The following is a 24588-nucleotide window of genomic DNA, read 5'->3' as shown; positions in this document are numbered from 1 at the left end:
ACCAACGGAATTTGTTTCGGCCCGCTCCAACTTTTTTTTTTGTGAAGCTTCACCTGTCGATCGCCAAAGAAAAAAGTGCAGGTCGAAAGTCTAGATACAACGAATTGTATCTCTTTCAGCCCACGGTATAACTCACCATTGCAGTGCCGTAGTCGCCATGGCTTCTGAGTATAGAATACACAAGCCATTTGTGCTGGCGACCCTCCCCCGACCCTTGGATCATACTGAAGGCCGCATCGTTGCGCGGGAGGTCTATGGTTTGCGCGATGGTCAGAAGAAGAGAAAGAGGACAGAACTGGTCGTTGGTGTAGATGGAGAAACTATTAGCATCTACGACGTATGTTTTATCACCAGACTTTGGGTAGGCTGTTGCTGACTTAACATAGATTCCGGCTTCGAGATTGATCACTTCTTATCCTATCCCTCCTCAAGAATCTTTTACCTGCGCTCCTTACTCCGTCAGAATTCGACGAGCTGGATCCAACGACGTTTCTCGATACACATATATATCTACTCGCGATTCTAGAGGCCAAAAGATCACTTTGTTTAGGGATGTTGTCCACCAGGATGGGAAGACTACCTCCACAACGACCGCCTCCCCCGTCCTCAAGACTTCAGCTGTTCGATACTTGACATGCTCTTCCAGTGTGTCGGAGACCTCTAGTACTGGCGATGTGATTGCAGTCTGCGAGAACGGAGAATTCATTTCACTTTCCTCCGAAACCCTTGCGATCCAGTGGACCTCGCCCTCGAAGCCCGCATTGCAGGATGCTATCGCTACCCAGATCGAAAGTTTCGAGGTGGACTACGTTACGTCGGGCACGCTCGCCGAGTTCAGCGAAGGGATCTTTAAGGATAAGCCTGAGATTTTCAGTGCGCTCCCTAAAACACCTGCTTCTGAGCCAGAGCTGGTTGCGTTCGTATCCAAGACTTTGAGCCAGAGCCAGGAGAGCCGTCACTTGGTTGTTCTCGCTGTCGCCGCAGGCACTTCAACAACCTCTGATATTCAGAAGCTGTCACCTCTCGAGATCGCTCCTATCGGTACTCCTTCACCTCGTGGCACTGATAAATCTACCTACCAAATTGATGTGCAGGCAGCTCTGCTCATGCAGCTACAACAAGGCGCTCTCAATATCTACGACCTTACCACTCCTGTCCCGAAGCTAAAGTCTGTGGTGCATATGGAGAACGCAGTTTCTTTCTCTCGTTTGTCTCGACCATTTGTTCTGTCATGCTCACTCGAGTCAATCAGTCTCTACAACCACCAGTATAGATCCATACATGCAAATGCACCCCTCGATCTCTCCGAGGTACTTGAGGAGGATGAGATGCCCCAGTCGTGCCAGTTGATTAGCTACCTGCGAAGTCAGGAGCTGGCTGTCGCCCTGGTTGACAACGTCCTGGTCTCAATCCAGATTGAGCCCCCAAAGAGCCACGGCAAGCGACGGAAACAGGGTCTTCTGATTGACTCTATTGGTCGTGGAACTGCCACTGAAATCCCAGCGAAGAAGGCCAAGACAGACAAGCTATCGGCAGACTTCTCTAAATATGTCCCTGGTTCGATGACTGAGCAGTATATGAATAAGCTTCGCAACGAGCTTGAAGTTGCAGATGGGCATCTTACAAAGGGTGACCTTGGTGAGTGGGAAGGTCTCCTACGGAAGCGATTTCGCGTGGGCCTTCGATCAACGAGCGAGAGCACTGATGCGAAGGAGAAGGAAGCCCAGGAACTCCCTGAATGGGAGTGGCACACAGGAGGCAACTCATACGCTGTTGTGGATCGACGTTGGGTACTCTACGCGATTGGGCGAGCATTTTCCATCTCTACAAGCGAGGCACCGGAATCACGACCTAAGCTGCAGCTCATTCTGCCCGACACGAACGTCACATCCTACCTGGTTGTTGCTGGGCACCTGACCCTCTCAAACTTGAAGGCTGCATTCAGAGAAGAATTGGATGTGGAAGCTCTCGACAGCAAAACTATTGTTGAGGACCTTCTGACAAGCTTGACCGATGCCGACCCATCCATGACGTTGGTGCTGAATTACCTTCAAGCGACTCAACTTGGCGAACTAGAGTTACTTCTGGCTATCCGAGCTTTGATGCTCAATCTTGACCTCATCCCTGATCCCAAGAAGCCAGCTAACAACAAGCTTTTGAAAGACGAGGCACATGACGGGGCTGAAAACTACGAGATGGACCTTGACGATCTTGAGCGAGACATTGCGATCACGGAGTACTACCTTGGAGATGATAGCAGCAGCCGTTCGCGGGGACTCACCTTAGCTTTCGCTAAGCTATGGCGGCTCCCAGCTATTACCACGGTCAAGGCCATCCGAGCTACGCTCAAAACGGATGAGATCTTGTCGCTAATCTACACCCTACGAGTGGAACTTGTCCGAGGTGCGTGGACATCGCTGTATATCGACCCAACCAGCTTTGACTCCGAGGGTAACGACCCGCCCCCGGACGGTGTGATCACTTTGATCTCGGACCTTCTCGGTCGGTGTATTGATGCCGTCGGCGCTGGAGGATGGTTGTTGAACGATGCCATCTCAAGCGATAAGTCTGAGACAGGCGATCTGTTGACAGCACTCAAGCTTGAGGTGACTGCGGCTCTCGAAGGTCTGGAGGAGGCTGTGTACCTCAATGGCATCGTTGGCGAGGCAGTCCGATTCGGCCTTGCATCTCAGAAGAGCGGCGCCGGCCGACAACCGTGGAACACAAACAACCCGGTCCCCATGAAGTTGGAGGGCCAGGAATCTCGAATGCTCCCGTTGGGCCTCAAGACGAAGCAACTGCCAACCAAGAGCAAGGTTGTGTCGGGCGGCGAAGTGGTGCAGCGAAGCACCCGAGAGACAGGCCAGCTGATCAGCCGCAAGGTGGAGGCATACTCACTTGAGAAGCTAGCAATCTAAAGCCATGGAGAAAAGAAGGTTTTCGAAGAAGGCAACCAGAAGAATGCGCTACGGAGGCTCTCACCTGGAAGCACTTTCCCGGTCTGCGACACCACATGGTATGCGGCTGAAAGTCGCAGTGTTCATTCTGACACCAACGGAGCTAGTCCTAGGGCTTGGCTTATGGCGGAGGGGTTCCAGGTTCGAAGAGTCTATTGGAGGAACATAGGCGAGCCTACGCCCAGGAACCGTGGTGAAGCATAAAGAGACGCGGGGCAGAGCTTAAAGCTAAGGAGATCGGCTACCCGCGGCGCACGTTGGAGCCATGAGGGGGGTGTTGATGGGTTAATTAGGATCACATGTTGATGAGATTTTGGGTTATCAGACAAAGATGTTTGTTTACAGCGATATTGTGAGGTCAGCATAGCAGAGTTCGGTGGCTGCATATGGCATCTCATCTACTGATGAAGTTGCAGAGAGATAGAGACAGGCATATCAAAAGAATGGATGGTTTAATCTCGGCGTCACGGACAGAAACGTGCAACCAAGCTCGACGGAACTTGCTTACTGCGTGACATGCAATGCAATAACTACTCGCTTGAGAAAAGGCAACCACATAATTCTGTTGCTAGTCGCGAATGTTTCAGAGACGTCGGGATATTGCGACGAACCACAGAGTACCTATGAACTGTTGTGGAACCTGAACATGTAGTGTAAGGACTGAGCAAGTATGGATTTAGAGGGAATCGGCCTTTCGTTAAGCCCTGCGCTGCGGTTACGTGCAGTTCATCATCCATTGGCTCTTTGGGACACGACGTGCTGATCTCTTACGGGAGTGAGTCACCGCGTATCATGGAGACCCGAAAGTACAGTACATTCGGATATCAAAGCCTCGGAAGTATGACTACCTATTGATCAGCGTCAGAGACTCTCAAATGGTTGCCTGTTTTTTTACCCAAGCACAGTACCAGTCTACCAGTGTTGGTCTTGACTTTACGAGCACAGCCTGGAAATGGGCCAAAGCTCATCGCGGAAGCACTGCCGACATGTAAGGGTTGTGTAGCTAATGCATGGAGCCGAACTACCAGATGATAGATAGAGGCTTGCACGGCTTGAAAGAAAGGCTGCGGGTAGCCGAGGACATGTTCAATAGGAGTGGGGTACATGAATCAAATCATGCAAACATTTATGCATTAGAGAAAAGAGGTAAGGAAAAAAAGATTTTTTAAACAGCATGAAAGCCCTGCATTGTAGATCGATTTCGGTTCATTCGGTTGGTGGAGATGATATGTGAGAATCCATTGATAGTGGGGAATTGCAGCAAAAGCGACGTTCTCACGAGGGCATAAACTAGAGGCGAATGAGGAGCGCATTGCGAAACTTAGTCATGTTCTAGAAGGAAAACGGATGACAAATGGAGAAAGCCGAGAGACTAGAGACTCCAAGCAGCTACAACGTAGTAATAAGCCAAGAGGCCGAGGCCGAGCACGAAGACGTGACTGATGATGATGTCGGCCTTTACCGATGATGTATCCATTATTCCCAACAGCAAGGGACTGGGTGAGAAAAGCAAGCCATGATCCTTGAGGCCGGAGGTACATGTTTAATTAAGGAAATTGGTGATGAAATGATAGACAGGAGTCGAGCAAGCTGAAACACTTGATCACCTCTTGTACACGAGGTAGTGGCATGTCCCTCTCCGGGTAAAGTCAAGGGACCCTGCGACCGTTTGTGTTCGTCCCTGGATGAGCAGTTCGTCATTTCGTCCTGGAGAGTTTCTCGATGCCGCTAAATTAGGTCTACGAGAATGCCCCACGTTGCGCCCTGTTGCCGAGCGGGTGGCGCAGTACAAGATCCAAGAGGCAAAATACGCCCGAAAACGGTTTTCTCTCGTAAAAAAAGACGGAGCCAATTGCTTGAGTGTCAGAGATCAAACTGAAACGAAGGTACACTCGAGAGGGTGGCCATAGATACAGCTGGCGATCTAATTCCAGCATCAAATTCCAGTCGCGAACCCTGCAGCGACAGAGATCTCCAGAGACCAGCCTTGCAAATGCACAAGCGATGATGTAAGGCTGTTAGCGTAGACAGCGGCTACCTACGTCACTAGACCCAGGACAAAGACCAGGGGGGGCATTCCCCACTGCTCCCCGGAAGTAGGGTGCTGTTACAGGGGCCTTACGATGAAATGTTCCATTATTGAGGAGTTTCTCTGCCTGGGAGACAACAACGAGATGAGATGAAATGGGTTGAAAGCACGAGGATGAGCCAGTGAGATCATTTATCACACGAGTAACCATGCTGAGCGACACTGAGAAACATACAATCATCCACCAAAAACTTGGAGCGTATAACCACGAGGACGGTTCGCTACCGATAGTACCTCTTAGCCTGGTCACCCACCATCAACATCACCACTTACTTGTACAGTCACTGTACAATTACGGTTGTCTAAGCCCATTTTACACACCCACACACATTCCCTACCCTTCCATCAAGTGATGGTTGTTCCTCTCTCTGCTCCTACGCCTCTTCCGCGTGCCTGTCCCAGCCAAAAGGATACTACGTCTTTGTACCTCTCTCCCCAACCTTCATCTGGACTGGGCTTCCATTTCATGGATCCATAACCTGATAAACTATCCCCTCCATCTTCTACTGTAGCATCCAATCTTCCCTTTCTTCCCGTCCCAACCCTTCTACTTTCCTTGCCGCTCTCTTCTTATTTATCCTTGAAAAATATTTACCTGCCTTTATTTACTTGGCATCCACCCAACTCTTGCACTTTAACAACACAGCTCTCTCTACGATACGATTACCTGCTCCTTACTAGGTACTAACAACTACTCGGGAGCGCCCACTCTTCTAACCTCTGCAACGCCGACTTAAAATTATACTATACTATACTATACTATACTATACTACACATTTAGCTTAACAGCACTATCAAAGCTCGTCTGAGCTCAAACAACAAGCCATGAGCGGCGGCTCAACCGTCCAACGCATCGATGCTCTCGATGCATTCGCTCGAACCCTCTACCTTCGCGCCAAACAATCAGGTCTTCCATTTACCGACGTCGCGACTGCAGTTCGAAATCTACATATAGCCCTACGACATCTGCGCATCGAAGCAGCCGACCAAGATTCAGTTCTCAGCAATGTCCAAGCCTCGTCCTCGTCCGTCTATGGTCGCCAGCTCGAGCCTCTCGTCGATGACTGTGGATTCACCCTCGGCCAACTTGAGCGTCATCTAGATAAGTATGGGGACGGCCGCGCTGTCATGCCAGAAGATGAGCGCCAGCGCGATCAAGAACTCTCGGTCATCAAACATAAACTGGTTGGGGACAAGACCAGTGTCGAGATGTTTCTTGACGCCGTTCAGCTGCATGCCGAGAACAGACCCACCAGGGTTGTCGAAGGCCAAGAGGGACTTGAGAGAATCAAAGATGTGGTTGACGAAATCGCCACTAAGCTATTCCGAAACCGCAACGAGGGCAGTTTTACTGAAGACGAGGATGGTCTCTGGCGCGAATTCAAGATCGAGCTCGAAGATCAAGGGTTTTCCCCCCAAGTGCTACGCAAACACAAAGTACGTGTTGATCAAATCTCCCTTGTAGATCGTTACGACTAACACAGCGTCAGGATGTTCTACGAGCATACGTTCGCGAGCTCGAGTCCGTTCAGAACCAGTATGGCGGTAAATATCCCACCGTGAGGGGTCTCTTGGAGCATGAAGCGAGATCACAGCCCACCTCACCCCAAGAGCTTGACAGCAGTCCGTACAGGAAATATCCACCCGTTATTATCACTGGTGGGCGAGGAAGGTCAAACAGCGACACCGCGAGAGAGCCTATTTCGTCGTCCCCAAGAGATGCCGACAATGAATCTGACTACTCCATGGCAATGGTGTCGACCCAGGATCTCCTCGCCATGGATAACCTCAACATGCGAATGGCAAATCTGAACGTCCAGGGCAACGACCAGTACAGTTTGTCTCCCGGACATAGACAGATGCCACCAAACAGTTTGCCAGATGTCCCAGAGTTGTCAAGTTCCCCGATTACACGCCACATTGAGTCATCTCCACGCTCCATGCCCCCTATGCCTCATTATACCAATAGCGGGCCCCCATCTTACGGTAGCAGTCCACGGAGCAGCGCTCCTCGACTTGCTCCTGATCGATGGGGTAATGAGATTCCTCCTGATGCCCAGTGGACCAGAATTAGACGGGAGCTAGTTAGCCCCGAGGTCCTTGAACGAGCTGGTGTGCGCTATGAGGCTCGCCCAGACTACGTTGCAATTTTGGGCCGTTTGACCCGAGAACAAGTGTCCGAGTTCGCCCGTGAAAGTGCTGCCTGTCGAGCTGCTCGTTCACGACGTGGTCCTCCGCCTCGTAAGCACGATCACCACTCTGAGCGGCGAGATTCGAAGAGCAGCCGGGACGAAGAAGATGATGATGATAGCGGAGTTTTTGACGAAACCGATATCTCAGACGATGAAGAAGATAAGTCGTCTGAGAAAGGAACCAAGAGCTATCCATATATCGTCAATCCTCCCACAAAGAACCCGACATCTCCTTCGAGCACCACAATGCCGAAGCCAATTCTCAAGAACAAAAACGAAAACCACGTGCGCTTCGACCCGGAGCCGTACGAGGTTGATGCCCGAAGTCCCCGATCATACAGGGACGATCGCCATCGTGAGCGTGACCATGATCATCATCGTGAGCGCCGGCGACAGAGCCCTACCAGATCATCGCGACGTTCGCGAAGATACTCTGATAGTGCAGATCGTCACTCACGAAGCGATAGACATGGCGACTATTACTACGACAGCGGAAAGCGGTACCATCGCGAGAGAGATCGTGATCGTGACCGAGACCGTGAGCGGGATCGTGACAGAGATCGAGATAGGAGAAGTACCAGGAGGGAAGATCGCCCTCAAGGAAGAAAGAAATGGGGTGAAGCTCTTGGCGCTGTTGGCATTGGCGGTGCAGCAGTGAGCCTTTTGAGCGTCCTCGCTGAAGCAGCATCTTGATTTCAACGGGCTGGTCCCGTATCAAATTACCCATCACTTCCCTTTGTCATTTCCTTATTATGACTTTGGTTCTGTACTACGTTTTTGGATATGTAACAAAGGCAACTGTAAGATGGACTGGACCACAGAACAAGATGGGAACAGAGAAAACAAAGGAAAAGAGTTTGTCATTTTTGTATACCTTGTTGGAACTTATGTATGTAGTTATACCACGGATGACACGGATGTCTCCGACAGAGATTATCAGGAGACTTTGGCAGGATTAGATACCCACGATAAGACGACACCAGAATATAGCAGTTATGAATCAGATTTTGTTATCATTTGCCATTCTTGTTTTATTTCAAGTTGACTATTACGATTGACGAATGAACCACCTAGTAAGCGAAGAAAAACGATTCTTGACTCGCTACGCTAAGTCTATGATACATGGCATCTAGATAGTCTAGATCTATCACCGGTACCTTATATCTACACCATTAATTCATCTTCTAAAGTCTTCCACCACTCCCTCGCATCCACGGCTGTCCTCTCGGGCGCAGCCCCCATCGCACGGGGTCTGGGCAGCGGTTTCCGCCTCCATTCGAGGATCTTCATCTCAAAGTCTCTGGGCCAGTTCTCTTTGCGCTCTTCGTAGGTTTCTGCCTCTTCAATCACGCCCCTGCCCACCATCATCTGCGTTTCTACACCACCCTTTAACTGAGGCAGTGTCGTTCGTAACTTTGTAGCCCATTTGAAGCGTGGCAGCTCTACCGAGCGTTCCAGGCATACATAGCCTTGGGAGGTGCGATAGCGTATCTGGTCGTGTAGAAATTCACTGAATTCTGTGACGATATGTGGTATTGCAGTAGTTGCAAAGTTGCCCTTCCGCCGGCGACTGTCCTTGGAAGCGGTACTGAGGAGATTTTCCAGGCATTTTGCGATCTGGTACCAGGTGTGCTCCTTTTGTGTTTCGATTGTTCGACGGCTATGGCTGGGCTCTGATGCTTCCTGAAGAACGTCGTCAACCACACTCTGTAGGTGCTGTTTCTCAAGCTGACGGTAATGAGGAACTGCATGGTCGCGTATCATGTCCAATGCCGCACTGAAACTATGCTTAAATATAAGCGAATTGATGTAAACGATGTAATTTTCGAACGAAGGCTCGACATTGTAAGGTTCTGAAGTCATTGTGTCCCAAATCTCGGTAACCATTGATGGAGTCACCTTTGAGGAGGGAGGAAAGAAATCCATGAACCGACGCTGACGCTGATTCGATTTAACTCCGCAAACATAGGCCGAGTTGAGAAGATTACACCATGTTTCGTGTGGAATGGGTATTTGGAAGGTGGTTGAGACATGGATGAGGAGCTGGCATGCCAGCCGAATGCGCATCATAGACCCAAATGCTTCGACAATAGCATTCAGCAGACGCTCAGTGGGAGCTCGTGGATTGCCCGGACGAAACGTCTTAAAACCATCGACGGTGAAGGTGCCGGTCTTTCTGTCTTCTACCAGTCCGATGCCGAATCCTCGTTTGAGGACAATGCCTCGTATATGTTGGAACGAACCACTGCGAGCGAATGCAATCAGGGTGGTACAAAGTAGTTCCTCATTGAGTAGAACACCAGTATCCTTGCTGCGGCGCCAATGTGCGAAGTAACTTTGAAAACCTGTCTTTTTACGTTTCCATAGCATGTTGTCTGCCCATAAGCGATGTCGTTGACGATTGAAGGGGGTCGCGCGAAGGGCATTCCGGCTGTGTCGGAGACTTTCCAGTCGCCAAACATTGTTGAGAGGCGTCCTGAAAAATATTTTGTACCCCTCACGAGGCTTATAAAGGACTCTCTGTCGGTGATATTGGTAGTATACAGGGTCGGTCATGTAGCGAGCCTTGAAGAACTCGTTCCAAGTTCTCGTGCTACGTTTTGGTCCCAAGCCATGGCGTGTAATTGCACTGAAAAAGAAGATAACATCTGCCAAGTCTCCAGCGGCGCCCGCACAACGGATGAGGATTTCGTAGTCAGACAGGACAAGGCTGCGACCAGCATCACGACGGGCTTTAGTGATGATCTTCAAGGCGTTGAGAACAAAGCGATGCTGATACCGCACACCGAATTCGTCTACAAGGTGGTGTGCGTTTGTGAACTGCATTTCACCAGGAGAAATGGCGATATCGTGTGCAACATCGAGATGTTTGTTTGCAACGGGGTCAAGTGCTCGAAGAATCTCAGAGAATGTTGCAACAGGAAGCCCAGCTAGCTCTTGAAGAGCTGCGTTGGCGACCTCAGTGTCATCGTTGACCAACGATTGGACCCAGGTTTGGAACGCTGGGAGGACACGACCAGTCTCTTGACATCGTATAACTTTGAGCAGTACATCTAAAGGCGTGGGACGGTAGGTAGAGCTTTCGTCTGGTAGTGAATTACCTCGCTGTTGCGCAAAAGTCGAAGTCGAAGTTGAAACCGGGGGAGATATTGATGCTAACCATCGTCTTCGACCCACCTCAGCGGGCCGTTGGTGTATTAGCGAGGAACCATAGATCCGTAGCGCGAAAGCGAGTGGAGATGTCGATGGATGATCGAGACGGGTCCCTCTTAGGAGGGATTGTCGCCAAAGCATGGCACTGAAGTTGTCGCGAAAAACAGAAAACACAAAAACATGAGAGAAATAAAAGAGCAAGACGATGAAGGTGGAAGGCCTCGGATGTAACTGAACACCTCCTCTTTCAACGCGAGGGGCGTTTGGCTGCCGTGTAACCCAAATCGGGAAGGACCAGGCCTGAGCCGCACTGCTTAAGTGCATCAAAACATGGGGTAATGTATGGTATAGGTGCATTCGCTGCCGTCGTGGTTTACTGCATAACGTAGCAATTTCTCCGAGGATTTCCCAACCGTGCCAATTCGCGTTTTCCCACTGAACCTTGGTACATATCCAGCTCAGCCCTGCCCAGCTCACCACCACACTCACCGAGACGAACCTAACACAGTCAACAACTATTCCAAATAACCATGGCTGACGCAGGCGAAGAGCCTCATCACGTTTCGGAGCCTCTCGACCTTGTTCGACTCCTTCTCAACGAGGTTGTCTTTGTCAAGCTTCGAGGAGACCGCGAGCTCAAGGGAAAGCTACACGTCAGTTAGGCCTGTGACTACTTTAATCAAGGAGATACTGATGATAGACAGGCTTACGACAGTCACTGCAATCTGGTGTTGGGAGAAGTCGAGGAGACCATCTACACTGTGGATGAGGACGATGACGATGAGGAACTCAAGGTATGCGGGGTTCTGAGACTGACCTGAGTCGATTCTAACTGAAATTTAGACCATCAGCCGGAAATCTGAGATGTTGTTTGTGAGAGGTGAGTCGATCTGAGGTCCAGTCGTTTCTACATATTAACGTCAAGTCAGGCGATAGTGTTGTCCTTATCTCACCTGGGGTTCCGTTCTAGAAGGGATACAAAGAATCATTACGCCCCTGCACACACTCAAATGTGCAAACACTGTCTCAGCAGCAACTATGCCCGTTGCGTCATACGACAGCCTGAGGCACGAAGCTGCTCAAAGCACCCCGAAAGCAGCCCGAGACTGTGTTGATACCAGTATTCAGGGTTCAATATCTTACAGCATTACAACCCTTGAGCCACATTCTGTTCCAGCCAAAGCCAAGTCGAAGTTGAACAAGTGGCTCCTATTGCTGGAAAGCCCACCTTGACAGATTTAGCTCAAGGTTTAGATAGAAAGAGCATTGATAGCACAAAAGAACATTGATGCAAAAAACCACCTCTAGTTCGCATTCAATACAGCCTTCCGATACCGGCTAATCACAATTTATTGGCCACTACAGGTTGTCCATTGATGAGACTTTGGTTCTCATGGCATTTTATAACCCCGATAGATGAATGCGGCTTGAGACGCCATCCAACCAATTTGGCCACAAGAGGTCCGTGCACACAGCTTGAGCTCTTATCGATAGGTAGGCAGGCGTGGCGTGGGGTGCCTGTCGGCGTTGTGAGTAACCCCCCGCGCATCAGGTGCTACCTCTAAACTTATAACTTTGTTTGTCTATGACTCTTCTGAATTCAAAACTTCAAAACAGCCCAGTCAGACGGCGAGAAGTGGCGCAGCCTTTTTGAGAGCCATTCTTCCCAATTATTTAAATACTTCTCTGGCCTTCAGTCCAACACTTGCTTGCAAGTCAATGATTACACGGCGGAGTCAAGAAACCTAAATACCGAACACCACGAAAGAGCTCGATGAGCTATTCGACAACCTCGATTTTGCGGAATCAGCGCCACGAGTACCTCTCAAGGACCTCAAATACTTAGGTAATTTAGCCTCAGCTTAGCGGAGTCTCTACTGAGTTTATTTTGGTATCCTCTAAGTCTTGTCATAATGTCGACGAAGCCATTAGCGCACGAGAAGCGCAAGGGCGAATCGGTTCGTGTATCTTTGGGATGCACAATGTGTATATGCTCATTCATGCTTGATATAGGCGCTCAGCGATTTCGCGGATTATGTAGAGCAACAGCAGAACTTGCGGTATCCGACCGCGCGAACGACGACGGACGCAGCTGAGACCACAGACTCAAATACCGAACACCACGAAGAACTCGATGAGCTATTCGATAACCTCGACCTTGCGGAGTCAGCACCGCGAGTGCCTCTCAAGGACCTTCTGCTTGGATCGACTGAAGATGAAGACACATTGAAGCAATTGGAGGAAATTGTCTCTGACCGATTAGAGGAAGGTTTCGGCGAATGCGTTTTCGAGATTGGATATGAGAACCATGGCGAATCGATGAACCTAACCCTCGATCAATGGAACCAGGCGTTCAAAACACTTCAGGAAGCAGCAAATGGGGTGCGCGCCGACTGCGATCTGTTATTAACTAAGAATGTTGGTGGCGACCTCGAGGCCGCGAGCACTACCGACAAGCCTACCAAGGATAAAAGCTGCAGCGGCAAGGTTCTGATCCGCCAGAATCCCGCAACAATAGAGGATGTCATTGAAACCCGGATAGCGGTAGTAGGGAATGGTGAGTTATTCCAAGCTCCACCTGGTTAGTACCACTATTTACACGTTGCAGTCGACGCAGGCAAGAGTTCCATGTTGGGCGTGCTCGTAAAGGGAGACCTTGATGATGGAAGAGGTAAAGCTCGCGTCAATCTCTTTAGACACAAGCACGAAATTGAGTCTGGGCGAACCAGTTCGGTTGGTATGGAGATCATGGGCTTTGACACCATGGGCAAGGTCGTCACCTCTGACACTCCTGGGCGTATGTCTTCGTGATCGTTAACTATTACGGATGGCCATACTGACATTCTGCAGGCAAGTTGTCTTGGGAAGAAATTGGCAAGAGGAGTGCAAAGGTCATCACCTTCACTGACTTGGCTGGTCACGAGAAGTATCTTCGAACGACAGTATTCGGATTGCTCTCAAGCAGCCCAAACTATTGTCTTCTTATGGTGGCGGCGAACAACGGTCTTATTGGCATGAGCAAAGAGCATCTAGGTATTGCTCTGGCTCTAAACGTTCCCGTCATGGTTGTTGTCACCAAGATTGATATCTGCCCTCCCAACATTCTGGAGCAGACATTGACGCAGATCACCAAGATCATGAAGAGCCCTGGAGCTCGAAAGATACCGACTTTCATAAAGACTCGTGAGGAATGCATAAACACAGCCACTCAGTTCGTCAGTCAACGGATATGCCCTGTCTTCCTCGTCTCCAACGTTACAGGGGAGAATCTTGATCTGGTCAGGACGTTCTTGAACATCCTTCCCCATCACGGACGCTACAACTCAGATGCCCCATTCGAGTTCCACGTCAATGACACTTTCTCAGTACCTTTCACAGGTACCGTCGTGTCTGGCATCATCAAGTCTGGTGTCATTCATGAGGGCGACAACGTTCTCATCGGGCCTGATTCTCTGGGCCAATTCACACCAACCTCTGTCAAGTCAATTGAGCGCAAGAGGATACGAGTTCCCGCCGCATCGGCTGGACAGTCTGCTTCTTTCGCCTTGAAGAAGGTCAAGCGCAAAGACGTGCGCAAGGGTATGGTACTTCTACCCCGGATCGAAGGCCAGGTGATGCCAAAGGTGCACCGTGAGTTTGTTGCAGAGGGTAAGCATTTAGGTCAATGCCACAATGAGCCACACTAACATTGCCAGTTCTTATTCTCTCACACGCCACTACTATCAAGACCAAGTACCAGGCCATGCTCCACGTTGGCCCTGTCTCCCAAACGTGTGCCATCATCGACATTGACCGAGCGCTCATTCGCACAGGAGACCGCGCAACTGTCGCCTTCCGCTTCGTTCAACGCCCTGAGTATCTTGCTCCAGGCGACAGGCTCCTGTTCCGCGAAGGTCGCACAAAGGGTCTTGGTATTGTGAAATCCGTTGGATACGACCCAAATCATCCATTGATGCCTAACAAGGATGGGGAGAAGGAAAAGCAGCCCGTTAACTCCGAGGTTAAAGTGGGTGCTTGACGCGCTTGTGGGAACTCGCCATAAGGCTAGATGCCTACGGCTGTCACGATACCATGTAAGGACAAGGATATGGCGTTTTGTTGGTTTTCAGGATTATTGAGTAGTCTAGCTGGTCTCGATATGCTTTAGGTCTGTCTCTCATTACTGCAGCTTTTGTTCAAATATATAATATTATCCTATGATTACTAGTAGACCTGAACGCCCGCTATTGAAGGCTGTCTGTTCTGCGCAGGCATTGATCCTCCATTACCACGACAGGCATCAAATACACGCCTTGGAAACTTCACCAGCTCCTGAATAACTGTTTCATGCCCACAATTCCTCTCCAGGTAGATACAGACTGCCAGCCCCTCTACCACTGATCTCCTCTGCATCCACCATGAGCTGTGTGCCGCTGCTTTTGTATACCACCATGCCAGCAATACCATAGCCTTGGGGTCTTTCTCCTCCAGTAGCTTCCTATACCGCGGGTCCAGTTGCGTTAAGAAAGTGAGAAACTGGATCACTGTATTGTCATCGATCTTTCGGGGAAGCAACTGTGCGAGTAACGACGCAGCGACATGATATGGGTTGTTCTGAGCTGTAGAAGACGGCCCAATGTCAAAGGCATCGTAGAACATAGTCGGAAGGGCATCGGGCGGAATGGGCTTAGAACCATCAGGAATGCCGTCCCACTCTCTGAGCAACTGATGGAAAATACTATCCTTTCTCGTTGGGTCAGCGATATTCCATACAACCTTCTTCCCATCGCTCATTCCTAGCCAGTCAAGATCCAAGGAATCAGATTTCTTGAGGGGCCACACTCCATACACGTCTTCAGCATCTAAAAGAGCCATCGAAGCTGCGCCGAGGAGTGCTCCTGAAGCCCAGAGGGAATCGCGTTCGGAGTCAGAGAGTTTCGACACATCGGGGACTGATCCTGCTGCCATGAGACGGCGGTGGAAAAGGGCTGTCGCTTGATACCAGTGGAAAGCGAGGGCTGTGCGGTGAGAAGATGTTTGGCAGGGGTTTAGATGCTGATCATGAAGAAGAGACAGAGCAATAAAGACATGCATGAGAAAAGGATGCTATAAATTTCAGTGTCAAATACTATAAAGAGATTTGTGAGTACTCACCTTCAATCCTAGTAGAAACGCGCCCTCGCTGTAAACACTTCTCGTCTTCTGTGTACCAACAGAAAACACCGTCCTTAGTCGAAACCTCTCAATAGCCGCCAGGGCAGCATCGTCTAGTATAATCTCACCGACACCACCCTTTACAGGCTGGATGACGGGGACTCTGAAACCAGGGTTGATAGGGCCGAGAGACTTATCGACGACTGAGAAGACTGGCCCTGCGCTCTGGTGGGCGAGTTGGAAGGATGAGGGGGATATCTGAGTGAACGAGCAGACGAAGCCTGATGAGGTACAACGTTTACACGATGGTTTTGATTCATCGCACTGAAAGATGTTAGTGCTGAGGTGAAGTGAAGCGTATGACTGAGACATGGGGTTGGTGGATAAGAGTTACAGCGATCAGCTCACCTTGACACTCCTCAGTTTGCAGTTCTTACATCCGAGACGAGACTTCTTGTGAGCCTTCCGCTGTCTCACTGGCGTCTCTTTACCAGTCTTGTCTTCACCTCTTACAGCCATTGTGTCCTGTTCCATGAGAGTGAACTGATTAGTCAAGGCGCATCTCGCCCGAGTTACCAGAAAGGGCATCGCTTACTTGAGACAGGGCAACAATACTGGAGACTTGTTCTTGAGAAGTTGTTTGATGAGTAAGTACTCATCAGGTTGATAGCCAAGAGATGTTAGTTGACGATGAGACGTCTTGCCGCTTGGGCGGCGTGTCTCGATTTAGCGCTTACGAACCGGGGTTTCCGTGAAATAACCAATAAGCGGAATGGACCCTGAACATCACGGCTGGGCCCTTAAACGATCTTCATAACGTCCTTTAATAACTGTCTATTTATATCCAAACAAGGTGCATATTCAACTCGCTTATCTAACGTGGAACGGACCAAATGGTAACACAAAAACCCGTATCGGGCTAAATATATTGATAGTGTCTAGGAAACGATGTGGTATCGATACGTGGGTATGCGTTCATCCAGCGCATGTGTCCTACCCCAAAATCCAAGGTATATCCTCCCTTCCTTCGCTTAAATGAATCCTGAGTAGCTGACTTGCATGACATCCTTTTCCTCTTTGTAAACGCCTGGCCCTTGTTGGAAAACGTGTAGCAAGATGTAACGCCATCGAGACCTTATCCATTCCAGCCATGCCAAATGCAACCCATATGCTTGATTGTTACAACCTTTAGACAAAATACAGCAAAGAAAAAAACGTAAATATCGTAAATGGCGTAGACGCCAATATGTACTGTTGACACGCTCAAGCTGAGTATGTCTTTGTAGAGTATTTCTCTCCTATCATATCCAAACATGGACGGCCAGTGCTCTTCACACTGCCCGTCCAGCTCGGGCGCGGAGAGCATTCATATCAAGTTGAATGGTGGGTCGGGAAATCTCTAGACTTCGACTGGGCATCCTTCGACCTCCAGGAGTTCGAGGATTGGCGACATTGACACGCCCAGTTCGGTCCAGGATTCTGGGTGGGGAATCATCAGGATCCGACTCTGAATCCTCATGTCCCTCATAGCCTGCATCGGCCAATCGTGCAAAGTAATCCGCCAAACCGTCGACACTGGGAGTTCCGACCACAACATCGTACTGTGGTGGAGGAGTCATCACAGGCTCAGGCACATCTGTGACAAGCTCGGCAGCAGGAGGTGGCGCAATATCATCTTCGAAGGCGGGAGGGTTGAAGCTTGGAACTCTGAGCAGATGGATCGGGCGTGGTTCTTGTTGTCCACTAACACCGTCGGCCAAATGGGCAGCCTGTGGTGGCGCCGGAAGGTTCTCAGCGTTAGGGTTAACACCGGGTAGTGAACCTTCCGAAGAACTAGGTGAAGCATCGGTGGGAACGGTGAAGGCATCAGGGCATCCACAAGTAGACTGATAAGTGGTGCCGTTGCAGTTGGCGCCTGAATAAGCAGGAAGATTAGTGTTGGCGTGAGTGGCACGGCAGTTGAGAACAGTGAATGGCGAATCAATGCTGATCTCGAAGTGTCGGCGTTTTGTACCACTAGGATCCTCAGGATCAATACGGCTGATTCGCATAACAACCTTTGAGACGGTTAGTTGCTGGCCCAAAACTCATCATTAAATAACATACCTTGATCCAATGGAAGACATTGACATTCTTCCAGCTGCAGTCAGGGTTGAGTCTTAGCTCCTTGTTCTTGGCCATCATCTCACATGTAGGAATCTGCACATTGGCTTCGATTTCTGTTGAACCCCAGATGGTCTCGAGTCCCAGATCCAGGTCGCCCAGGAGGTTAGCCGAAGGCTCAGGAAGGGGCTCGGCCGTGGTCTGTCTTCGGGCAGCATCTTGTGCGCGTCTTCGAGCAGCCGCTTCACGAGCCTCTCGTCGCTGCTCAGGGTCTAGTTCGCCGCCGCGAAGCGTTCGGATTTCAGATGAGGCGTAAGACGAATCGAGAGGCTTTCCGGCAGACTTTTCGAGTAGCAAGATCTTGCGGCCTGGATCTTTACGTGTTACACGCTTATCGTTGGTCCAGTACTCAATCGATTCCGTTACATAAACCTTGAGCTTATGCACTTGAACCTTGGCAAGTGGTGTAAGCTTAAAGGCAATGGGGATTTTGCTACCAATGGGGAAGCTCTTGCCCGAGATAACAATGTCATAGTGCAACTGGTCTTCCCACTGGCGGCTAATAGAAATAGGTTCCGTCATCTCAAGGGAGAGTTGATCAGGCACGCGAACAATAGACACTTCCTTGGTGCCGTGAAGGTTAGGCTTGAAGGCTCCAGCTCGATCAACAGTCGCATGCAATTCCCACTTAACGGATCCATACTGCAGCTTGGTTGTTTCTAGCTGGTGGTGGTCGATGGGTAGTTCGAAAGTATAGTCATAAGTACCAGGGTAGAAGACCTTGTATCCCTTGGCTTGTGTAGGAGTGGCAATAGGACTGTCGCCCTTTTGGAAACTTCGCGACTGGACGCTTTGCAAAGATAAGCGCTTGATTTCTTTGGCAGAAAGGTTATTTTGATGCGGGGTCAGAGATGATGATGGGTTAGGGCGGACGAGGTTCGTAGAGCTGCCATTTGGAGAACTGCTCTTGAGGCGATAAGTGCATTGGTTGCCATAGTCGGACTCCCAGCCGTCATTCATGGCATTGAAAAATGTAAGCACTTGGGTGCGAAGGCTCTCCTCCTCGAATACATCTTGCTTGAGGGGAGGGATGCCTTCGGGCCACTCAGTGCGAGCACGGCCAAGAAGTTTGAGTTGAACGGCTTTGATCTTGACGTTTTTTGTGACTCGCAATTGAAGTTTGCCTCTTAATAAAGCGGTACCGCTCTGGCCTTCGCGGTGACCATGACCATCATGATCAAAACCTGAGAGAAAAATGTTTGGCTCAGCGAGAAGAATTGAGCATGACACGCCACTGCCGGAAGCGACGGGTTTCGGCAACTCAGAGACTGAAGTGACGGCAGATTTTGATGAACGAGCCGACATGAAACTGTTGCGATTGGGGTTGGTCAACGCCAACGACGGATGCGAAGATCGTGCAGTTGCCATTGTTGCGGCCGCGGCTGATTGTGTCTGGTTATTGCTGCTTGTGTTGGTGTTGCAATTGGCAGAATTGGAGTTGTTGGTAACAGGCGTTACAGTGGATGCAGAGGCTAAGTCAATACCAACAGGTGCCGCGGAACCGGGGCGTGAGCTTATGTCGTCATATGCTGGTGGGGATGCACCTGCCCCAGTAAATCTCGACCCAATCGCAGACTCGTCGGGAAGGTCCAGGTCCAATTGACAAGACTGGCCAATCGAGTGGCCTGTATTCGAGGTCCTTGTACTTGGTCTTGCTGTACTTGAAATAGCGCTCACACTTTGCCGAGTTGAGCGGTCAATACCTGTACTTGTCGATAGCGCTTCGGCTGCTGCGAGACCCGAAGTATCAATGCCTGCAGATACTGAGTTTGATGCTGATGAAGGTTCAGAGCCAGAGTCAGGGTTCGTAAAGGTAAATGAGCTCAGGAGCTTATCTCTGCGGCGTACGGCGGCACGAGGTTTGAAGCTTTTCTTTCTCCGGCTACTGCTTACACCGTTGCTGAAGTAATCGCTGGTGCTGTTACTCGCGTTGGACGTGTTAGTAGCAGTCGGTTGCAACGAAGGTGCGCGTCGAGGCTCGACAAGCAGTTCAGGTGTTTGAGGTCTGCTCTCTGCCCGTAGTTCTCGTGGAACGTATCCCGAGGGATAGCTAACGATGTGAATGGCTTGGGGGCGAGATCTTCGAGGACCGATTAACGGCGCAGGAAATCGACCAGCTGAAACGGACTTCTTCTTGTTGAGACGAGGTCGATAGTAGATGTTTTCGTGAGAAGGAACCCAAGCAGATCGACGCTGTGGTGATTCAGGGACTGAAGCTGTTGTTGTCATGGCGGTTAACAACTGTACTCTACTGTACTACACTGAAGTGATTTTGTGTCTAAACGATGACGAGGCCAATAAAGCCAAGAAAAAATGCGGGTGGTGCCAGCCAAGGAGCGAGAATTAAGAATGCAACGCAAAAAAAGTAGTGGGTGTAAAAGGATGATGTAGGCAAGCGCAGGCGCAGGAAGTGGAGGTATGTGCTCATATGCTTTCAAAACAAAGAGCAGTGTAAGACGTAGACACAAGCAGAGTAGCAAATTGTGAGTCCAGCACGCGCGTGAGGGAGGGTAAGGCTGGTTATAATCCAAGAACAAGAATAGCTCAATGTGAATGTGAACATGTGAGCGGGACCATACCCAGGTCTAATAGATCCAGGGCGTTATATTGGAGACGAGGGTGATGGATTAGAATGGAATACAAGGGAGGGGCCAACTAACGATGAGCACGAGTAAATAAAAACGAGACGGTGTGTTGCAGTGTTGCAGCGGTGATGAGATGGGTCTGGTCTGGCCCGGCATCAAAAAAAAAAAAAAAAAAAGAAAGAAAAGCACAGGACAGTAAAACGGCAGTGCTCATCAATTCCCCAAGTAAATAAATTCATGCGCTGGCATTGGATCCTGAAGTTGTCGATGTCCCTAGGCTGGCATCCCGCCCAGATTTGGGCACTAGACTCTGCGCCTAGAGGCGTCAAGGGACCAGGATTAGGAAGGGTCACGCCTTGTTCTGGCGGGCGGTTGGCTGCAGGCGCAAGGATATGGACAAGGAACAGGAAGAGGGTGGAGAAACAGGGCAGAGTATTACGGGACTGGGGATGGGGACTCAAAAGCAGGGGTTGGTTTGTATTGTTGGTGTTGTATTGTGCAGAGCAGAACATCTTATGAATGGCTGTGAGGAATGCACCATATCAAGAGGCAGAAGAACTAGCGGCGATGCCAGAGGGCGATTTGCAGCAAAGAGACGATGAAGGAAACACTCAACACACAATATCCTGCTTTTCTGACAGGTGATCGACATTGTTGCAGGTGCAGTATCGATGCAAGATTGTCTGAGATTGATACTATCCGCTTTCATCCCACTTGGGACTGAGTACATGATTCAATATCAAGACTATTGATGAATCAAGTAAAAGACAAAAACAGGGCGTGTGACTGAAGATCAAGGAAAAGGATGAGAAAAAAAAAACACTGATTGCATTGGATACGAATATTCAGGCGAGAAACATAAAAATACGTACCTTTTGCAATTGTGCTAAAACATGGAAATCCGAAACATCAGATTCAAGGGATTCGCTTGTGGCTAGTGCGCCTGTAGCCTCTGACGCGAAGACACTGGCGGTGATGAGAATTTTGAGGCCCCGGCAACCCTGGTCTGGTCTCTCGCTTCTCCGTTTCTGTTTCTGTGTCGCCTGAGATTCTGGAGACTCTCAGCTCAGCTCAGCTCAGCTCAGCTCAGCTCAACTCAACTCAAGCTCGGCCTGACAATGGTGAATTAACAAGTGCGGTCAAGGCGGCTGAGGCGAAGGAGAACAATGACACAGCGGGGACACGAAGAATAGGATCCTTAATAAAACAAATTAGGAATAAGAAAGAAATCGTCAGGCGCCAACACCAATGCCAAACGGATGAGAAGCACGGTTCACTCGAGGCTGTTGGGCTGAAGTTTGAGACCGGCCACAGCGAAATAGACAAGCGAGAACCTGGCCAGATCTGGGCTGGTTGAACGGGAAATGAGAGGAGAGGTATAGGAAAGTTGGTCGTCGGACAAAAAGCAGGAAACCAAGAAGTAAATTAAGTTAATACGTACGAGTCGGGGTATGTAACAGGAACAACCAAGGTAACGAGCAAATCAACTTATGGTCTGACAACAGGAACTGAGGTGACCCAAAAGGGCGACAGCTGTCCCAGACAGGGTTTCTTGTACCGCTCGAGGAAGACACTGCACTAAAAAGATCTTGGTGGTGGTGATGATGATGATGCAGTCATAGCAGACCGAGACAGAGGAGCACAGATGGGGGCGGCAAGAACATGTGAGAAGAATATGGAAGAGAGCGAGAGAGAGAGAGAGGCGTTATCTACATGCCATGTCTGAGTGTCTGACCTTGGGGTAATTATATCCCCGCCAAATTGAGGTCATACCATGGAATCTAAGCCACCCTTCCGAGGAAAACATTCAGACAGACTCCCCGTGCTATCCGAGGAGCAGTAAAAAAAAAAAAAAGCTTCATCAATGCCTCTTGCTATCGTTGAGAGAATAACTTAACGAGGGAGCTCCGGAGGCTGCGGAGCCCAAACCCCGTACGATTGAATGGGGTTCGCTACTTTCGGTGACGCGGCACCAGGCGAAACCCTGTCTTTAGATTCAAAGGCTTTACTCTTTAGAGATGCAGATAGAGTAAGGGTCTCTGTTTAAGCCCCGAAAACGGACTACGTAATGTCTGCTGCGGTCGTGACATGGCATGTGCCGAATGTATAAACTCATGCCATCACCATATCCTAGTCTGACTGTGACAGCCTCCGCTTTGTCAGAGTCACTGAGAAGAGATCCGAGAAACTTAGAGAACTAGACAAGAGAGGAATATTCGATGATTGATCAACATCGACAGAGAGTGTAGATTGGTGGCCGTTCCGGTCCCGAAACCAAAGAACGACTCCACTAAAAAATCCCAAGATCTTAGGGTCCATCCGTCTGGGGAGAGATGACATAACAAAGGGTCAGCATGTTGCATATTACAAATTACATATTGCAGATGAAGTGCTGTACTTTTCACCTTGACATCAGGGTCGTAATCTGTGGATTCGGGCTTCACTTTAGCTCATTCCAATACCAAGGTCTCATTCCGAGGAACAGACTCATGATGCTAACAGTATGGCAAAGAGGCTCAACCCAATCCGAGAATTTTCTCTCATCAAAGAAAAAAACCTCAAAGTTTCCAGGGTACTCACCAGGATCATGTACCTTTCTTCTCAAAGCCAGTTGATCAATGGGTCTGGTAAGGCACTTTGCAAAGGCATCGAGTGGACAGAAACATGGGCTATGTGGGGTGGCGGTAGATGCACAAATCATCCGTCATTCATAGCAAGGATTCTCTTCTTTTCTTCTTCTTTTTCTTTTTCGGTTATACGAGATGCCGAACTTGATCCATGATGCCGACGACTATCTTGCCCGGCTTGAATTTGCCGAGGCGATACTTGCGAGTTTTTATGCACAGCTGAATGAGGCTTGATATCTCGCCCTATTTCTGGCTTACATGTGCATATGATATGATTCCAGCGCATCTTGGGAATATCGTCGGAGGTAACTCCGTAGAATAAGACTCATCTGTAGCCGTTTCATTTATCTGATATATATCCAATGAACAACTTCATTCTCAGACGAATCACACGACATGAAATTATAGTTCTATTTCTATCCAAAGCGAACGGTTTTCTCATCAATGAACGGCCCTCCTTGAGCCTAGTTACATGTCAAATTTCTTGGTCATAAAAGACCCTTGCTCATGAGGCTCGTGCATTCAATGGTGAGGCATTGGTTCCAGTTTGACGACCAGGCCATTAACGCTTAGATTAATTTAAGCATGGCCTAGAAACAGAAGCTCTTGCGATTCAGTAACTTAAACGGTGAACCGTGAATTTGCGCTCGGGAGTTGTAACGGTCCACAGAGAGCCCAGGCTTGCCAACTAAGCGCTGATCGCCAACTCAAAGATTCCTTTAATGTAACGCTCTACAAGCCTCATCTAGGCTTTCTTTTTCGTAAACATTCAACACGCGTCGTCCTGACAGCGATGAGTTGTCACCTTTCAGCTGGAAGCATCTCCCCTGTAACCAATTGCCACTTTATTGAAAGGGCCTTGATTGTGTGCGTCCATGCTTCATGATTGTTTAACAGAAGGCTTCTATCAGCCTTCTAGTCTTGTTTCCTCAGTCGTTCCAATCTCGGGCAAGGCCGTGAATAGAGCTTGGGCCATCCAGCCTCGATCCTCAAGACCGGGGTGCCCGGTCCTTGGACAGGGGACCCAGGATCAACAGCTTATGAGGTCATCCTTCTCTTTTTTATGGGTTTTGAACGTTGTGGGATTTCAAACTTTAAAGTTTCAACTCCAGGTATTTTATTGTGGTTTTGTGGATAACGTTATCACAATTACTCAAGATCTGCGTCGATATCGAACTGGGGAGAATCTCTGTATGGCTTTTGTTACGACTCTCATTGCCTTATAATTCTGTGGCCGGGTGACTTTCTCAACGGTGAGGTTCCAGGATCATCACTGTTGAAGATTCTCCATGTATCTTGCGGGAACTATTTTGTGAAACCAGCTCTCTACAATCTAGCATGAACCCACAAAGATCTATAGATGTCATGCAAACGACAATCTTTTGTCATGACTCGAGACTGCGAGATCATGCCCAAAAGAGGTAGATCCTGAGATCCAAGACGGCATTGATCTTCATCTAAGATCCAAAGTCTTGGTTTTCAGATCCACGGTGATAACGCGTTGAAGATATCTGATGTCTATCACTTGAGGACCGAAAATTTAAGCGAACGGCAGCCGATCAAGGTCTGTAAAAATTGCCCTCCAAAAATAGTTACTTGATGGCAGATCTCAAATCGTAGAATGCCGTCTTGGCGACGTCAAATCGAGGAATTTGTCTCACCAAACAGACGGGCAGTAGCACCAGCAGC

At 49.4% G+C, this 24588-nt stretch overlaps 7 protein-coding genes across 17 annotated transcripts; 4 read left to right on the top strand and 3 right to left on the bottom strand.

Moving 5' to 3' along the window:
* The first annotated feature begins 52 nt into the window (after positions 1-52).
* On the top strand, positions 53-3472 carry FOIG_10681 (uncharacterized protein). Its single transcript, XM_031211077.1, has 2 exons — positions 53-337; positions 387-3472. The coding sequence occupies exons 1-2, from the start codon at positions 158-160 to the stop codon at positions 2916-2918; spliced, it is 2712 nt and encodes a 903-aa protein (XP_031059010.1). The 5' UTR covers positions 53-157; the 3' UTR covers positions 2919-3472.
* A 2377-nt stretch (positions 3473-5849) lies between these two features.
* On the top strand, positions 5850-8258 carry FOIG_10680 (uncharacterized protein). Its single transcript, XM_031211076.1, has 2 exons — positions 5850-6483; positions 6537-8258. Exons 1-2 carry the CDS (start codon positions 5872-5874, stop codon positions 7929-7931), a joined length of 2007 nt encoding a protein of 668 aa, XP_031059009.1. The 5' UTR covers positions 5850-5871; the 3' UTR covers positions 7932-8258.
* Positions 8259-8402: 144 nt separating this feature from the next.
* FOIG_10679 (uncharacterized protein) lies at positions 8403-10401 on the bottom strand (the record flags this gene model as incomplete). Its single annotated transcript, XM_031211075.1, has 2 exons — positions 8403-10317; positions 10340-10401. 2 exons carry the CDS (start codon positions 10399-10401, stop codon positions 8403-8405), a joined length of 1977 nt encoding a protein of 658 aa, XP_031059008.1.
* A 402-nt stretch (positions 10402-10803) lies between these two features.
* Positions 10804-11832, top strand: FOIG_10678 (small nuclear ribonucleoprotein). 2 transcript variants are annotated; one of them, XM_031211073.1, is made up of 4 exons: positions 10804-11044; positions 11096-11185; positions 11235-11271; positions 11321-11832. In XM_031211073.1, exons 1-4 carry the CDS (start codon positions 10922-10924, stop codon positions 11359-11361), a joined length of 291 nt encoding a protein of 96 aa, XP_031059006.1. In that variant the 5' UTR covers positions 10804-10921; the 3' UTR covers positions 11362-11832. The 2 variants fall into 2 exon arrangements, with proteins under 2 accessions (XP_031059006.1, XP_031059007.1); XM_031211074.1 differs by having other exon boundaries at positions 11235-11321.
* Positions 11833-11956: 124 nt separating this feature from the next.
* Positions 11957-15472, top strand: FOIG_10677 (uncharacterized protein). Of its 2 annotated transcripts, XM_031211071.1 has the most exons (5): positions 11957-12349; positions 12405-12948; positions 13000-13188; positions 13242-14039; positions 14087-15472. In XM_031211071.1, exons 1-5 carry the CDS (start codon positions 12305-12307, stop codon positions 14407-14409), a joined length of 1899 nt encoding a protein of 632 aa, XP_031059004.1. In that variant the 5' UTR covers positions 11957-12304; the 3' UTR covers positions 14410-15472. The 2 variants fall into 2 exon arrangements, with proteins under 2 accessions (XP_031059004.1, XP_031059005.1); XM_031211072.1 differs by having other exon boundaries at positions 13242-15472.
* FOIG_10676 (uncharacterized protein) lies at positions 14482-16314 on the bottom strand. Of its 3 annotated transcripts, XM_031211069.1 has the most exons (4): positions 16120-16314; positions 15933-16049; positions 15525-15848; positions 14482-15476 (listed from the first exon to the last, which is right to left on the bottom strand). In XM_031211069.1, the coding sequence occupies exons 2-4, from the start codon at positions 16041-16043 to the stop codon at positions 14595-14597; spliced, it is 1317 nt and encodes a 438-aa protein (XP_031059002.1). In that variant the 5' UTR covers positions 16044-16049; positions 16120-16314; the 3' UTR covers positions 14482-14594. The 3 variants fall into 3 exon arrangements, with proteins under 3 accessions (XP_031059002.1, XP_031059003.1, XP_031059001.1); XM_031211070.1 differs by having other exon boundaries at positions 15525-16049; XM_031211068.1 differs by lacking the exon at positions 16120-16314 and having other exon boundaries at positions 15933-16092.
* A 15-nt stretch (positions 16315-16329) lies between these two features.
* FOIG_10675 (uncharacterized protein) lies at positions 16330-22128 on the bottom strand. Of its 7 annotated transcripts, none has more exons than XM_031211064.1 (4): positions 21714-22122; positions 20267-21384; positions 17631-19903; positions 16330-17581 (listed from the first exon to the last, which is right to left on the bottom strand). In XM_031211064.1, exons 3-4 carry the CDS (start codon positions 19053-19055, stop codon positions 16856-16858), a joined length of 2151 nt encoding a protein of 716 aa, XP_031058997.1. In that variant the 5' UTR covers positions 19056-19903; positions 20267-21384; positions 21714-22122; the 3' UTR covers positions 16330-16855. The 7 variants fall into 7 exon arrangements, with proteins under 7 accessions (XP_031058997.1, XP_031058995.1, XP_031058996.1 ...); XM_031211066.1 differs by having other exon boundaries at positions 16333-17581; positions 21145-21384; XM_031211062.1 differs by having other exon boundaries at positions 17631-21469.
* Positions 22129-24588: the final 2460 nt, after the last annotated feature.

This window comes from Fusarium odoratissimum (assembly GCF_000260195.1).
Source record: "Fusarium odoratissimum NRRL 54006 unplaced genomic scaffold supercont1.19, whole genome shotgun sequence".
Lineage (NCBI taxonomy): Eukaryota > Fungi > Ascomycota > Sordariomycetes > Hypocreales > Nectriaceae > Fusarium > Fusarium odoratissimum.
This window is presented reverse-complemented; position numbering and strand designations above follow the sequence as displayed.

Coding starts and splice junctions, on each gene's coding strand:
- FOIG_10681 (XM_031211077.1), top strand. CDS start 158: ATGGCTTCTGAGTATAGAATACACAAGCCATTTGTGCTGGCGACCCTC. Junction 338..386: donor AAACTATTAGCATCTACGAC/GTATGTTTTATC, acceptor GACTTAACATAG/ATTCCGGCTTCGAGATTGAT.
- FOIG_10676 (XM_031211068.1), bottom strand. CDS start 16,058: ATGGAACAGGACACAATGGCTGTAAGAGGTGAAGACAAGACTGGTAAA. Junction 15,849..15,932: donor GCAAACTGAGGAGTGTCAAG/GTGAGCTGATCG, acceptor AACATCTTTCAG/TGCGATGAATCAAAACCATC. Junction 15,477..15,524: donor CGTTTCTACTAGGATTGAAG/GTGAGTACTCAC, acceptor TGAAATTTATAG/CATCCTTTTCTCATGCATGT.
- FOIG_10677 (XM_031211071.1), top strand. CDS start 12,305: ATGTCGACGAAGCCATTAGCGCACGAGAAGCGCAAGGGCGAATCG. Junction 13,189..13,241: donor CACCTCTGACACTCCTGGGC/GTATGTCTTCGT, acceptor GACATTCTGCAG/GCAAGTTGTCTTGGGAAGAA. Junction 14,040..14,086: donor CCGTGAGTTTGTTGCAGAGG/GTAAGCATTTAG, acceptor TAACATTGCCAG/TTCTTATTCTCTCACACGCC.
- FOIG_10675 (XM_031211061.1), bottom strand. CDS start 19,916: ATGACAACAACAGCTTCAGTCCCTGAATCACCACAGCGTCGATCTGCT. Junction 17,582..17,630: donor ATGTCTTCCATTGGATCAAG/GTATGTTATTTA, acceptor ACCGTCTCAAAG/GTTGTTATGCGAATCAGCCG.
- FOIG_10678 (XM_031211073.1), top strand. CDS start 10,922: ATGGCTGACGCAGGCGAAGAGCCTCATCACGTTTCGGAGCCTCTCGAC. Junction 11,045..11,095: donor AGCTCAAGGGAAAGCTACAC/GTCAGTTAGGCC, acceptor GATGATAGACAG/GCTTACGACAGTCACTGCAA. Junction 11,186..11,234: donor ATGACGATGAGGAACTCAAG/GTATGCGGGGTT, acceptor ACTGAAATTTAG/ACCATCAGCCGGAAATCTGA.
- FOIG_10680 (XM_031211076.1), top strand. CDS start 5,872: ATGAGCGGCGGCTCAACCGTCCAACGCATCGATGCTCTCGATGCATTC. Junction 6,484..6,536: donor AAGTGCTACGCAAACACAAA/GTACGTGTTGAT, acceptor ACACAGCGTCAG/GATGTTCTACGAGCATACGT.